We start from the raw sequence: 14,780 nt of genomic DNA, 5'->3' as shown, positions 1-14,780 counted from the left end.
GATTGGGTTCCCCAGTCAGCTTGATGCGGCCTGGCTCTTGGAACGGCTCACAAACACGATGCACGAAACCTAGGATCCATACGAGGGTGTCTTGCTCGATTGGGCATGGGGGTGGTCTCTTGTTTTCCATTGCGAACTATACATAAGCTGGGTGTCTCTCGCTGATACCGTATGCACGCGGGTGCCGCAGAGCAGCCACATCCATTCTGTATACAGTACAGTACATGTGTAGATCCAGTTGGCCGATCAGCAGTGTTGCTCACGGATAGCATCATCTCACAAGTCTCCATCTCCATCCACAGGGCCCTGGTCCGACTCGTCCCCCGGGGGGCTGTGACGAGACACCTTGCTTGTCTAGACCCTACCTAGTACTAGGTAGACCTGCTGCTGGATTAGCGAACTGGCCCCACCCGCCGGGTATCTCCAGGCCCTCCTCTCGAGCTTGGTTCAGGGCGCACAGGGCTCGCTGCGCACTCGGCTCGCGCCCTCCTCCAGTGCATCCCTCTGGCTCTGGGCCTCCGCGCTGCGCTGGCTGTCCCAGTGCTAAGTGCTGACTGCACCGCAGCAGGTTAACGGTGGGACCTGGGATCTGGCCACCGGGGCCTGTCATTGGCGCTGCCGCGCCCACCACCCATCCCATTCAGTGCCGTACCCTACCGTACCATCTGCCAGCGGTGCGGTCGACGAACCACCTGGGCAGCCCAGAGTCCCAGACTGGGCACAGGCACACCAGACTGTCTCCCCCCAACCCGCTCTCGCTCCCGGTCCACTCGCGGTCCCAGTCCCAGTCCCAGTCCCAGTCCCAGTCTCGTCCACACCCATTTCATCCACCCTCTCCGACCTGGCTACTACGACTCCTCCTCCTCACCACCCACCTCAACCACCCACCTCACCCCACGACCCAAGACAGCAGAGGTGGTATACTGCAGCCCAGGAAGAGACTCGACCTTGCCTTCGTCTCTCTTTTCCTTCATCTTTCTTTTTCCTTTTTTTCGTGTCGTTCCCTGCCCCGTTTCCCCCCCTCCCCTCCCACCCGCAACCGACGGCCCCGACACCGACACCGACACCGACACCGCGGCCACGCATCCCCCCCCGGATCCCATCTGCCAGTAGAGTCGTGTGCTTTCGTGTCTGCGTCCCCTCTTCACCATGCAAAAACTCGCCAATATGCGTCACTGGCCCGAGAGGATGAGTCCCAGCTTCGGCATGTCGCCGCGCCCCAACATGAACTTGGCACCCATAAACCCGCACCAGAAGACCGCCGCTGCGGGAGCTCCGCCGTTAAGTCCCTCGCCTGCTGCCGACAGCACGATACACTACTCGTTCAACGTGCCCTTTGCCTCAGATCTGGCTGGGCCCAACACGGAAGAGATCCTCCATGCCACCGGTGACTCGGTCATGCGATGGACCCACCCCGGCGACGCACCCGATGACGTGCCCATCTACGAGCTGCCCGTCCACGCACAGAACGTCACCAACCTGCGGAACATGTGCAACGACCTCACCAAGGGCCCGCTGCCCATCGAGGCCTACGTCGTCTCGACGAACCCCAAGCACCTCAAGGGCCAGGTCACCACCGTGTGTCTAACCGGACCCCCGGAGCTTGTCAACAAGAGTCGAGAGACCATCTTGAACGACACTCCCCTGGCACTGGTATGCATGCCCACACCCTCCCGGCCCTCGCGTCGAGGTATGGTACTGGGAGCTGTGTCTCACTAATCCGGATCTAGCGTTGCACAACCGTCGATATCGAGTACGGCCTGGTGGCTGATTCCCAAGCCGGTGTCCTGCTCAAGCATTTCACTGACGCCCTGGACACATTTTCCCAGTTTTGCGGAGTGGACATATTCATTCTTGGCCCCAAGCTGACGCCCATGGTTGACGGCCTCAACGGCGATGTCGAGGTCATCCGGGATCAGAGATGGCGTGTTGCCATATACGGAGACATGGAGGCGTCGGAACACGCCAAGACTCATGTGCTCATCTTCATCGACAAGTTGGTTAGTTGCCTCCCAAAAACTCCCCTCGCGGGATGGAACGGCAGGAATACTGACCTAGCTATCTAGCTCGGACGCAGGGTTGACGTCATGAATGTCGAGAGCACCTTGCATCCCATTGTCTGCGGGCGGTCGCGAAAAAACATCAAGCTGATTGAGTCGGCGACGAACACGGCTATCTACTTCCCGCCATTCGCTCAGCCCTACCGATACATCCCGCAGAATGCCCAGCGTCGGAAACCTGATGAGATCTACATCACTGGCGAGAACCCTCAGGGCATTGAGTTGGCCAAACGCAAGATCCACGATCTCGTCACCCGGACGAACCTCTTCGTCAAGGACGCGCACATCTCCCCTGCCAAGATTGATATGATTCTCCTCGGCCGTATGGACAAGGTCCGCAAGATTATGGAGAACAACGGCACCTATGCCATGTTTCCACCCTTGGCATCCAACCGTGACTTGATTCGAGTTCAGGGTGTCGAGGGTTTGCAGATCGAGCGAACGATGAAGGAGATCATGTCTCTGGTAAGTGGTCACTCATCACCATGTCATGTTGATCAGAAAGTTAACGTCCTGCTCTAGTTCGGACAGTACTATTTCGCCTCTTGGTGGATTCAGCAGGCTGGTGCTGCTCAGATTCCTAGCCCCCATGATATCCGCACCATGCTTGGGGACATCTGTGCCAACTCCGATGCTGACATCTCCTTTGACAAGATGACCTTCACTGTCACTGGTTCTGATGATGCTGTCAAGGATGCATTGACCGTACTGTCTCAAATCAAGTTTGTAAACCAAACTCAGCACCAGATTAGAGTCAAGATCGAACTCGCCCAGGAGCACAAAGAATTTGTGTCTGGAAAGAAGAACGGCAAGATCAACAAGATCATGACGCAGAGTGCGTTTTTTCTTTCCCTCCCCCAAAAGTGTTCCGCGCTCCGTACTAATATGTCTTGAAATTTCAGGTAATGTGCAGATTATCTTTGATGGCTTCAAAGAATACAACTTCGATATTGACGTTATCGCTCCGACTTATGACTCGATGAAGCAGGGCCTAGGCCTTGTTGAGCAAGAGATGCCCGCTTCTATCTCGTTCCATGTCCCTGACCAATACCACAAGCGCATCATTGGCATTGGCGGTCAGCACATCCAGCGGATCATGAAGAAACACTCGGTCTTTGTCAAGTTTTCCAACGCCATGGATCGCGGCGGCATGGGTCGTGAAGACGATGACGTCAAGGTCGACAATGTGATCTGCCGCACTCCGGCTCGCAATGCTCAGAATCTGGAGCTGGTCAAGTCTGAGATCTTGGACATGGTTGATCGTGCTGTAAGTCCAGATTGCATCAGTGTACCAAGTGTCAAGCTAATCTTGTTGGTTCAGCATTCCGAGTTTACTTCGCAGGTCGTACACGTGGACCGCTTGTACCACCGCCAACTGATTGCCCGTTTGCCTGAGATCGAGGAGCTTGAGAAGAAGTGGAATTGCAAGATTGTCTTTCCCAGTACCGAACAGGCAAGCGATGAGGTGACTGTGACCGGACCTGAGTGGCAGGTTCCCCTGTGTGCCGACGAGTTCCTGGGCATGGTCCCAGAGACCCACGAGCTTGTCATGGTCCGCACCCCGGCCCTAGTCAAGTTCCTCGAGTCCCCGGAATTTGTCAACGACCTTGTCAACAAGCTGAAGACCCAGCATGAGGTTACAGTAGAGGTCCACGAGAACCCGGAGGAGAAGACTGAGGACGGTGGCCGTACCGTAACTTTGCTGTGGAAGCTGACTCGCAACAACACCGGCGGCCTCCGCGACGCCATCGACTTCCTGCAAGCCCAATTCGCCGCAGCTGGTGTCGAAGCCACCGTCGTCAAGGGCGCCATCCCGCGACCCAAGTCGGATTCGTTCGAGGATTCCCTGCAGTACTTTGATTCCAAGCTTCTCCAGCATGCGCCTGCCCCAGTTGGTACCGACTCGCCCACCAAGCCTGGTTTCGGCGAGGAAATTCAACAGCGAGGCACCACGCTGCTAGACAAGCTTCGAAAGCCGTCTCAGCTGCTCTCGTCGCTCGACCGCAGAAAGAACAGTTCACATTCTGTCAACACCCTTTTCAAGGGATCTACCAATGTTTCCAAGTCGTCTCTGATCTCGATCGAGTCGACTCGCAGCTTCAATGCTGACCGCAACCCCTGGAACGATAGCGGCGTCAATCTTCCAGACGACGACAACAACCCTTGGTCAAGCCGCCACTTTGGCAATGGCTTTGAGACCAAATTGACCCCTCCCAGTATGCTCCATGGCGGGGGTGATGTCACCCCTCGACATGGCACCCGCGCTTCTGGTGATAGTGGCCGGCCTTCCACTTCTCATTCTACAAATTCAGGATACCCCGGTCCCATTGGTGGACCTTTCCGTTAGATTCTCATCTTTTAGATGCTTCTACGTGCAATACCCTCCGGCTGGATATACCCTGGCGTCAAAATACCCGGTCCATGAAACCTGCATCGGTCGGCTCTGTTTTTGATTTTCGTTTTGATTTTTCTGTTTCTGATCATTTTTTATCTATTTTCCTTTTGATGCGATTTCCAAGGGCAGCTGGGTGATGCTGCATACGATACGGCCAACACCGAATCGACGAAACCAACCTATGATACCACGAGGATGCTCAAGGGAGGAAACCACGGCGTTGCGCACAAGATCGAGTGGGTGGGAGCACTCTATGATACCACAAAAAGCAAAATGTCATGAATACGGCAGAGATACCACGAAGCTGCGGCGGTTTGCGTTATACAGGCGTTTGATCTATAGGGTTTCTGTTCTTCGTTTGTTTCTTTGCTCTCTTATTTTTTCTGTCGCCTCCCTCGTCGACCATTTTCTTCGAATCTCCCTCGAACCATCATTCCATGAGCATACCATACATGAAGGTTAAAAGGCTTTCGGAAAAGTTGCAATTTAGGGCACCAGAAAGACTTCTTTAGCAGGAGCGTCGGCATGGAGGTTGTTGACTGGCCAGACTGGACTCGTCGAGCGACAATTTGGGGAGAATGATTGGGCTTGGGATTGGGCGACTACGACGGCTGGTCGGTTCTGGGGCGGTGAGGAACGTGTACGATATCTCGTCAGACGATAAACGCTATGATACCCTCTGGTCTTCATTTTGACTAGCTGCATACCTGATCTGCTCCGTGACATTCGCTGGCAGCGGGTCTAATGACGATCTTTCTCCTCTGAGGACAAGTCCGAACTGCTTCTGTTTGTGTGCGTGGGGTTCGGCGTATGTGAAACATAATCAATCGATGGCAGCGAAACCCCCCAATCACCCGTTTGCGGGCACGTCGAGGGCGCTGCTGGCAAACAATGGCCAAATGTCTTGGAACCGCGCAGGGAGGCCGGCGGCACTTGTCTGGCCTCGTAAGACAAGGATATAGGTTCTTGGGTACAGTACCACGGCTGGTACCCAGCCCTATCGGCGGGGAATCTGTATGGAAAGTGCTGCGCAACGATGGCTGCTTTTTGTGTTTCTTCTGAACAAGAGTCGCAAGGACCAGATCACTTTGGTCTGAGCAATCTGCGCTCGCAAACTGGGCACGAGTGCACCTGGGAAATGCTTTGTCCCAATATTTGCTCCGTATGCCTTTCTCCATGGGCATTGCGCGATCGAGGAACCTCGACGGGTCACCCCGAGTCCTAGTTGGGGGTTGTTCTACTGCGGTACGCACGCCTGGAGCCGCGCTACTGGTCTCGTCTCATTGCCCTAGTATGCAGGACCTCAGGCGAGCGCTTAACAATGAACCAGGCCCGGAGGCAGCCAAACGGATGGGCTGCGGTATTCAATATTGCTGCTGCTGAAGAAACAAAGTTTTGACGTGGTTGCCTCGAATTGCCTCTCGCTGCCAGCGTCAACCATCACGCCTTTTTCGCGTTGGCAGACGGTCACGCGAGCAAACAAACTCCGCCATGGGGACCTGCCCCCAAACGACAGGGAAATGACCTGGGATAACTGAACAATCAAATACAATGTGCAACCCCGAGCCGAGGGTTTATAACCCGGGGCATTTCCTGCAGCCATTTACTATTCTTGAATCTGACAGTCCTGGCATCATTGGTCTGGACTTGTTTCTGAAACACGACGTTGTGGCCGTGTGCGTGTGGATGGACGAATGAATGATATGACTGCATCGGCCTAAATAGAGCCCACCCGGGCTGCGCGATCCTGACGATCTTGGGCTCCGTCGTTATTCCTTCGGCCGGCCCCATGAGAGCATTCGACCATCATACCCACCCCACATTCTCCTCCACAGCCCGTTGCTTGCTGCCGGCTGCCGGCTCATTGACAAGCGTTAGATCGGGCCTCGACAGGTCCCCCGCAATCTTGACCTCCCTAAGCTACTTACTGTAGGTATTACAGTTCACAGTTGCAACATCCCGGGATAACGGCTCGACACTTGTACGCGCAAAACTCCTTCTACACACGACCGGGTGCAAGTACCCCGTACCACACATACATATATACCTGTGGGGACCACGCACATTGAAGCTGCCTCTCCGCCCGTCACACCCCGGGTGCAGACATGATGGCGGACGATAGACCGATCAAGGGGGATGAGCCCGTCCCGGACCCGTTTGGGCCCGACGACGCCATCGATGACACGGAGGACCTGGACGATGAGTTTGTCGAGATCCAGAAGACCATCTCTGGCTCACGCAGGCGCCTGAGCAAAAGTAATGGCGATGTCAAGGTGCAGGAGGTCCTCCCGTTCCCTTTCCTGCCTAATGTCCGGCCTCTGACCATCTCGGATCTCGAGAGCTGCGTCGCGCTCGAGAATGCCGCCTTCGCCAACCCAGACCATCGATGCTCGCGTGAGAAGGTAAGTCGTTGCACAATATTCACGGTTTCTGCATCAACGACCCACAGCACCTCATGAGTGCAAGCGTTGCACGTGGTTTCTCGTACATGCACTTCTTCTTGCGATATCACCTGTGGAGGTTGGCTTAGTAGGCTCTGAACCCCCAAAGATCCGAGCATGTGTGGTACACAACCAATCACTGCCCAATATTCATCTTGTCTCCGCAGAGCTCCTTCGTGAGCCAGCAAGAGTCCAATGAAGCTAACGCAAGTCCAGTTCGAATACCGTTTGTCAAGCTGCCCAGAACTTTGCATGGGTTTGTTCTGCACGGTTTCACCTGCAAGCGCCAAGGGATGGGAGATCGAGACCTGCAAACCCGCAAAGCCGGTCGAGACGGGGCGTGACGACGGCGCCGTCAGCGTGCTCTTGGCCCATGTCGTGGGCACGAGGTCCCACGATGAGCTGGTGACGGACGCTGCCATGGACTATCCGCGCGACTACCGCACAGCGAAGCCGAACAAGACGGCACTCGGCCACCAGGAGGACGGCCACACGGTTGCCATCCACTCGCTGGCGGTGCACCCCAAGCTCCAGGGCTGCGGGCTCGGAAAGCTGATCATGAAGGCGTACATGCAGCAGATTCACAACTCCGGCACGGCGAGGCGCATCTCGCTGATCTCGCAAGGGGTAGGGCCACCCGGAAGAAACCCGAAGTCTCGAGTTATCCCACTTACACACGTGCATAGTATCTCGTCAACTACTACACTCGATTTGGGTTCGTTCACAAGGGTGAGAGCAGTGCTGCGTTCGGCGGCGGTGGTTGGCACGATCTCGTGAGTCTTCGTTTGATTCCTGTGGAAACTCTCCCCGGTAGGATAAAATATGATTAACCCAACTCGCAGACGATCACCCTAGGGGGTCCTTCTCCCAAACGGTGAAGAGCACAGGAAACGACTGCATTTTCGTAAAGTCACATGACTTGCTTGCTTGCATGCTTGCATTGTATTCTATTGAACTCTCAGCGTGGCCGGAAAGCCATATTCCTGCCATGTCAGCGGTCTGCATTGATGGTGGAAAACATACGTATGAAATGGAGAGAGATGATACCCCATAGCCAAGGACGGTGGCTGACCTTCGTTTGTTCGCGTCACATTTGTTTCTGCGCATCCCCAGCGGAGTAGGCATGGTGTGATTTGGCCGTCAGCATCGAAATGCTGGCGTTTTCTATAGAGGTCACGGTCATAGATGGCAGAAGGGGTAGCTACGCATTATGCATAGAACTCTTTTTTATTTTTATTTTTTACTTATGGTCCATAACCTCCTTTATATGGGGTGGTTGACTTCTCAGTTCCGACTGCCGTGGTTATTCTCCTTAACCGACAAAAATGGCAATGTTCAGAATGGAAAGCCTGCCTGTTCATGATCACGGATCTACGAATGACGGGTTGGCGGCGGCCTGAGCCCCGAAATCTCTATTTTAGGTCGTCTAAATGGTGTACCCCCTGGCCTCGAGAGCCGTCCAACCTGCTTCCCGTCCGACGTATGTAACGGACAGGGGCCGAGACGTGCTACCGGGAGTTCATTCTGTCATGGCTAACCTGCAGCAGCACTTTCCCGGGCAGCTTTCAACTCCCTTTTCCCTACATAATACGGAACAAGACGACCTTTAGTCGGTCGCCCCGTACTTGGCGCGGTACTCCTCGATGCGGCGCAGGTCGTCCTGGGAGGCGACGCCGCTGTCCTTCAGGCCCTGGACGATGTTCTCGAGGGTCAGGATGGCGACGATGGGGATGCCGAACTCGCGGCGCAGCAGGCCGATGGCGCTGCCGGCGCTGTCGGGCAGCGTCTCCTGGCGGTCGAGGGCGACGACGATGCCGACGACGGTGCCGCCCTCGGCCTGGATCTTGGCCACGGCGTCGCGCTTGGCCGTGCCCGCGCTGATGACGTCGTCGATGATCAGCACCCGCCGGCCCTTGAGCGGCGCCCCCACGATCGAGCCCCCCTCGCCGTGGTCCTTGGCCTCCTTGCGGTCGAAGCTGTACTCGACCCGCCCGTACCGCGCGCCCGCGCCGCCCGGCAGCTGCGCCAGCGCCATGGTGGTCGCCGTGGCCAGCGGGATGCCCTTGTAGGCCGGGCCGAAGATGACGTCGAAGGGGAGGGCGTCGGCGTCGGGCGAGGACGAGGACGAGGAGAAGGACTCGTGGATGGTGTTGGCGTAGGCGACGGCCAGGGCCGTCAGCAGGTCGGCGCGGTAGAAGTCGCCGGCGTTGAAGAAGTAGGGCGAGATGCGCTTGGACTTGAGCTCGAAGGAGCCCAGGCGCAGGGCGCGGCCGTCGAGGGCCGAGGCCAGGAAGGCGGCTTTCCAGGGCGGGATGGACATGGTGTGTGGGCTTTCTGCTCGCTGTTCGTCGTGGCTTGCGGGTGCGTGTGTCTAGGTGTCTAGCTAGCTAGCAACGGAGGCAGGAAGGGAGACGTCGAGGGCGCTCAGAGGTGTGTATGCTCGGATGTAAGTATGTATGGTATGTGTAAGTGGGATCGATGTACGAGGTAGGCCTATATTAACTTGTTAGTCGGCGGGGTTCCAGGTCCGGACACGGCGTGGGGCGTCGGGTTTGGAGGTTTCGTTCACATGGCCTTCAGCAACTTGTACAGAATATAGATGTTTCTCATTCTATTGTGGTATCATAAGTGGTTGTATGCATTGCTGCTGTTATTTCCACCACGCATTTCTGAAATGTCGCCAGTGTTGATAACCGTTTGCCCAGCAAGTGTTGCACTTTTACCATGCTGTATGGAACTATCGTTTGCATGGGTTGGAGGGGTCCGAAGGTGGGATTGGAACTTTTTTTTTTTTTTCCCCTTCCTTTCCTCCCACTGGCTGCCAGACTGACCCCGCCAATTGGCCCTTTGGCACTTTGGCGGTCGGACAGCGGGGCCAAGTCCCCTGTTAACGCCGATAAGATAAGAGATTTAGCGCCAAGATTTCGAGCCACCCGCCTGAAATTTTATCGTCTCGCTCCGCCTTTTTTTTCCTGAGAAAAAGTGCCTGTCCCGTCCTGCGGTGCGGTGTGATCCCTCCTCGATAACACTCGTCTACCACGATAGACCGAGTCGACCACACCACATCCCTCGCCCTCGCCCTTCCCTCCTCACCGTCGACAGCTCTCCCGACAGCCCGTCGCCACGATGAAGACCACCTGGAAGGACATCGCGCCCGTGCCGACGTCGCAGGAGTTCCTCGACATCGTGCTCTCCCGCACCCAGCGCCGCCTGCCCACCCAGATCCGCAGTGGCTTCAAGATCTCCCGTATCCGCGGCTTCTACACGCGCAAGGTCAAGTTCACCCAGGAGACCTTCAGCGAGAAGTTCGCCCAGATCCTCGAGAGCTTCCCCCGCCTCGAGGACATCCACCCCTTCCACAAGGACCTGCTCAACACCCTCTACGATGCCGACCACTTCAAGATCGCCCTCGGCCAGCTGTCCACCGCCAAGCACCTGATCGAGACCATCTCGCGCGACTACGTGCGCCTGCTCAAGTACGCCCAGTCGCTGTTCCAGTGCAAGCAGCTGAAGCGCGCCGCCCTCGGTCGCATGGCCACCCTGCTCAAGCGCCTCAAGGACAGTCTCGCCTACCTGGACCAGGTGCGCCAGCACTTGGGCCGTCTGCCCGCCATCGACCCCAACACCCGCACCCTGCTGCTGTGCGGTTTCCCCAACGTCGGCAAGTCGAGTTTCCTCAAGAGCATCTCGAGGGCCGACGTCGAGGTCGCCCCCTACGCCTTCACCACCAAGTCGCTGTACGTCGGCCACTTCGACTACAAGTACCTGCGCTTCCAGGCCATCGACACCCCCGGAATCCTCGACGGGCCTCTCGAGTCCAAGACCACCGTCGAGATGCAGTCCATCACCGCCATTGCCCATCTGCGCAGTGCCGTCCTCTACTTCATGGACCTGAGCGAGCAGTGCGGATACCCCGTCAAGGCCCAGGTCGAGCTGTTCAAGAGCTTGAAGCCCCTGTTCTCCAACAAGCTGGTCTTCATCGTGTGCAACAAGATCGACATCCTCAAGCCCGAGGAGCTGGATGCCAAGACCCACGACGAGCTGCAGTCGCTGCTGAGCGCCGGCGATGTCGAGCTGCTGCAGACGTCGTGCAACACCCAGGAGGGTGTGCAAGAAGTCAAGAACGCCGCCTGCGAGCGCCTGATCGCCGAGCGTGTGTCCCAGAAGCTCAAGGCCGGCACCAACAGCAGCGGCGCCGTCGGGGGTCGCCTGGCCGACGTCATGGGCAGAATCCACGTCGCCCAACCCATGGACGGCGTCGTCCGCGAGACCTTCATTCCGGACGCCATCAAGGAGCTGAAGAAGTACCAGAAGGGCGACCCCGAGCGCCGCCGCCTGGCCCGCGACATCGAGGAAGAGAATGGCGGTGCCGGTGTCTACAACGTCGACCTCCGGGCCGACTACCTCCTGGAGAACCCCGAGTGGAAGCACGACAGGATACCGGAGATCTTTGACGGCAAGAACGTCTACGACTACATCGACCCGGATATCGATGCCAAGCTGCAGGCCCTCGAGGAGGAAGAGGAGCGCCTCGAGGCCGAGGGCTACTACGACTCGGACGAGGAGATCGACGACGCCGAGGAGGCCGACATCCGCATGAAGGCCGAGCTGATCAAGGAGAAGCAAGCGCTGATCCGCAACGAGGCCAAGATGCGCAAGTCTCTCAAGAACCAGGCCATGATCCCGCGCAAGGCCATCAAGAAGCCTCTGTCGGAGCTCGAGGAGGGGCTCGACGTCCTGGGTGTGGACACCACCGACCTTGGTCTGCGGGCACGCTCCAACATGGTGTCTCGCGGACGATCAGTCACACGCTCGAGGGCGGGCACCGAGGTGTCGGATGCCATGGACGTCGACGACGACCCCGCGGCGAGACTACGGTCCAAGAGCAGGCCGCGGGACCGAAGCATGGCCGCGACCAACAGACGAGACGACGGTGTGGTGGACGAGGTATCGCGCGACAAGGCAGAGAGGGTGGCCAAGCTGGGCCAGAGGAAGATGAACCGCATGGCCAGACAGGGAGAGGCCGACAGGCATATCGGCGCCACTATGCCGAAGCACTTGGTGAGTAGCGGCGTCCCTTTGCACACCGAATTGAAAGCTAACCGTCTACATAGTTCTCCGGAAAACGGACAGTGGGCAAGACTGCTCGCCGTTAGACGGCGGGGGAGAGAGACAGCATGGTCACTACATTGTTCGTTTATGTGCATATGGAAGAGGGTTCGCAATGATGCCCTTTCAGACTGGCGTTCCGGAGTCCATCGGAAAACAAGTATGGTAGCTAGAGGTCTTGAGACGAATCTGTTAATTGAACTTATACCCATCCCATCCTACGCCGTGCTCGTCGGCTGTGTGTCACATGCCATTGACAGCAGGTATTCTGTGTCTGTATGCAAATGTCCGTCGATTAGACAGTGCGCGTGAGCTTGAGAAGGCACAAATGGCCTCAACCATTGGTGTGGCTGTGATTATTAAGGGCGAGGGTCCCCGGATCGAACATGATAAGACAACAACTTCACATCTGGACCCTGAAAACCATCGGATCGAGTTGGGCAGCGGAGCAGCGAGCAGCGAGCAGCTTTTCTTCCCAGGCCAGGCCGCGCTAGGGCCACCGCGGGGCATTCGTGGGGCTTTTGGGGGGTTACTCGACAAAGAAAGTTGCTACTTTGTGACGTCCGACGGTTGACTCATAATTTATTGTTATTGTTATACTGGAATCATTTCAAGACCGCTACCGCTACCCCCAGCTGGTGGAAAGCTCAGCATCGCACCCGGGACATCCACGCAGACGCAGTCGCTCTCCCCCAATGCATGCTCGCCCGTAGAAGAGCCCTCCCACCGTTCAATCTTGTCCGACACTTTGCGACAATGGCGAGCGGCGACGATGCCGTGCCCGCCTCGCGCGACCTGCCCCTCCGCGGCGCCAGCAACCCGGACGTCGAGTCCTTCGAGTGCGTTCCCTCTTATACTCATAAGCCTTCATCCTCAAGCCTGGAACCGGCCTTGCAGTAGGACAGCAGGAAGAGGAAGAACAAGAACAAGAAGAAAAACAAGAAGAGCTGACCGTGATGGCGTCTTTGCAGCATCGTGGCCACCTACCACCGCCTCCTGGCCGAGGACCCGGACCTCACCATGCCCATGGCCGCCATCGAGGCCCTGATCGCCTTCCTGGGCCACAGCAAGGTCACCACCGTCTACGAGACTATCGATCTCGTCAAGACGCAGAGCGCCAAGCTGCAGGCCGCCGTCACCAACCCCATCGCCCTGTCCCACGGCACCGACCTGTTCCAGCAGTACCTGGTCAACTCGCTTAAGCAGCCGACCTCGACCTCGACCTCGTCCTCGTCCACGGCCGCGGCCACGGCGGCGACGGACCCCCACGAGAGCTTCGAGGACGTCCGCCAGCACCTGCTCAAGAACGGCCGCCTGTTCGCCACGCGCGCCAAGAACGGCCGCGAGCGCATCGCCGTCAACGCCCGCAAGCACATCTACGACGGCACCACGGTGCTGGCCCACGGCGGCAGCCGCGTCGTCGGCACGCTGCTGGGCCGCGCCGCCGAGCGCCACGACTACGGCCACTACGTCGACGAGCCGATCCGGTTCCGCGTCGTCTACGCCGTCGACGCCGCGCTCGACGGCGATAGCAGCAACCGCGTCATCGCCGCCCTGCGCGCCAAGGGCGTCCCCGTCGCCGCCGTGCCCCTGGCCGCCGCCGCCTACGCCATGGAGAAGGTCGACATGGTGGTCGTGGGCGCCGAGGCCGTGACGGCCAACGGCGGCGTCGTCTCGCGCCTCGGCACCTTCCAGCTCGCCCAGCTGGCCAAGGCCAACCGCAAGCCCTTCTTCGTCGCCGCCGAGCAGCACAAGTTCGGCAAGACCTTCCCCCTCAACCAGTTCGACTTTGGCTTCGACCAGAACCTCCTCGACTTCCACGCCAGCAAGAAGGAGGAGGGCGGAGCAGCCGCCGCCGCCAAGCCCCGCCCTCAGCCCATGGCCAACCCGATTGATTATACCGTGAGTCCTAACTGCCCACACCTGGCCATTTCTGTCGCACCCCAATGCTAGGACCCCCCCATACTGACTCCGGATCTACAGCCGCCTGAGTACATCGAGTCCTTCTTTGCGGACCACAAGGTTCTCACGCCGGCCGAGGTGGCCAAGGAGGTGATTGATATGCTCATGTAGAACGGTCCCGCGTGGCCGGTTTCAGTACTCTTTTGAAGGGAGGGGAAGACTAAGGATATGGTGGTGGCATTGGTACAACGTCAGGCCGCCGGTCCTGACAGCATTCAAATGGCGTTCTGGTATAATGGAAAAGGGGCAGGCCGTGTCGTTCCGTTGGTTATTTAGGGTACAGCCTAGAGCTGAGAATGCTTGCCTCCCTGAGAGATGGGGGCAGAATAGACACTACACTTTTAAGAGATTTCCCAGTGCCGGCCTTCTGATCATGCAACTTCACACTGGAAAATATGCCGACATGTTTGGCTTATCTAGGCGGCGTAAATGGTGAAGCGGGTGAGAAGGAATGAGCACGAGATAGGGGGAACAAAGGCGTGAGGCTTCCTATCAAGAGTCCTGGCTTGTGTCACTCATTTCTTGATAGGAGAGGCACAGAAAAAAAAAGTCGGTGTATATAGCGCCATCGTACTACAAGGCTAGGGCTCCTCAATCAAGTGACCGTGAAAAAAGACTGCTTTTGGTATTCAGAGGATACCTAGTTGACTATGGCATCATGTGCTCCTACTTGTTAACAATACCATGTGCGATTGACCCAATGCCCGTGAGTCAGATTCGTGCCAACTCCAACGAAATTTTGGTGACGCTAAGAGATCGGATGGTCGAGCCGACAGTGTTAAGATGCTTGCTTGTAACGATATGATGATGCTT

General features: G+C 57.4%; 5 protein-coding genes across 5 annotated transcripts; 4 read left to right on the top strand and 1 right to left on the bottom strand.

Annotated features, from left to right (window-relative positions):
* Positions 1-1,149: 1,149 nt before the first annotated feature.
* JN550_000873 (uncharacterized protein) lies at positions 1,150-4,407 on the top strand (the record flags this gene model as incomplete). The annotated part of the gene is made up of 6 exons (XM_049320728.1): positions 1,150-1,653; positions 1,731-2,000; positions 2,067-2,525; positions 2,583-2,895; positions 2,963-3,327; positions 3,382-4,407. The coding sequence occupies 6 exons, from the start codon at positions 1,150-1,152 to the stop codon at positions 4,405-4,407; spliced, it is 2,937 nt and encodes a 978-aa protein (XP_049176779.1).
* A 2,153-nt stretch (positions 4,408-6,560) lies between these two features.
* Positions 6,561-7,774, top strand: JN550_000872 (uncharacterized protein; the record flags this gene model as incomplete). Its single annotated transcript, XM_049320717.1, has 4 exons — positions 6,561-6,857; positions 7,113-7,523; positions 7,583-7,669; positions 7,739-7,774. 4 exons carry the CDS (start codon positions 6,561-6,563, stop codon positions 7,772-7,774), a joined length of 831 nt encoding a protein of 276 aa, XP_049176778.1.
* Positions 7,775-8,502: 728 nt separating this feature from the next.
* Positions 8,503-9,216, bottom strand: JN550_000871 (uncharacterized protein; the record flags this gene model as incomplete). Its single annotated transcript, XM_049320706.1, has 1 exon — positions 8,503-9,216. The coding sequence occupies one exon, from the start codon at positions 9,214-9,216 to the stop codon at positions 8,503-8,505; it is 714 nt and encodes a 237-aa protein (XP_049176777.1).
* Positions 9,217-10,022: 806 nt separating this feature from the next.
* On the top strand, positions 10,023-12,052 carry JN550_000870 (uncharacterized protein; the record flags this gene model as incomplete). The annotated part of the gene is made up of 2 exons (XM_049320695.1): positions 10,023-11,957; positions 12,011-12,052. 2 exons carry the CDS (start codon positions 10,023-10,025, stop codon positions 12,050-12,052), a joined length of 1,977 nt encoding a protein of 658 aa, XP_049176776.1.
* Positions 12,053-12,761: 709 nt separating this feature from the next.
* On the top strand, positions 12,762-14,078 carry JN550_000869 (uncharacterized protein; the record flags this gene model as incomplete). Its single annotated transcript, XM_049320684.1, has 3 exons — positions 12,762-12,844; positions 12,977-13,907; positions 13,989-14,078. 3 exons carry the CDS (start codon positions 12,762-12,764, stop codon positions 14,076-14,078), a joined length of 1,104 nt encoding a protein of 367 aa, XP_049176775.1.
* Between the last annotated feature and the right edge of the window lie 702 nt (positions 14,079-14,780).

This window comes from Neoarthrinium moseri (genome assembly GCF_022829205.1).
Source record: "Neoarthrinium moseri strain CBS 164.80 chromosome Unknown scaffold2_Wmoseri_CBS_16480, whole genome shotgun sequence".
NCBI lineage: Eukaryota > Fungi > Ascomycota > Sordariomycetes > Amphisphaeriales > Apiosporaceae > Neoarthrinium > Neoarthrinium moseri.
Note: the sequence above shows the minus strand (reverse complement) of the source record. Positions and strands in the feature narration are given on the sequence as shown.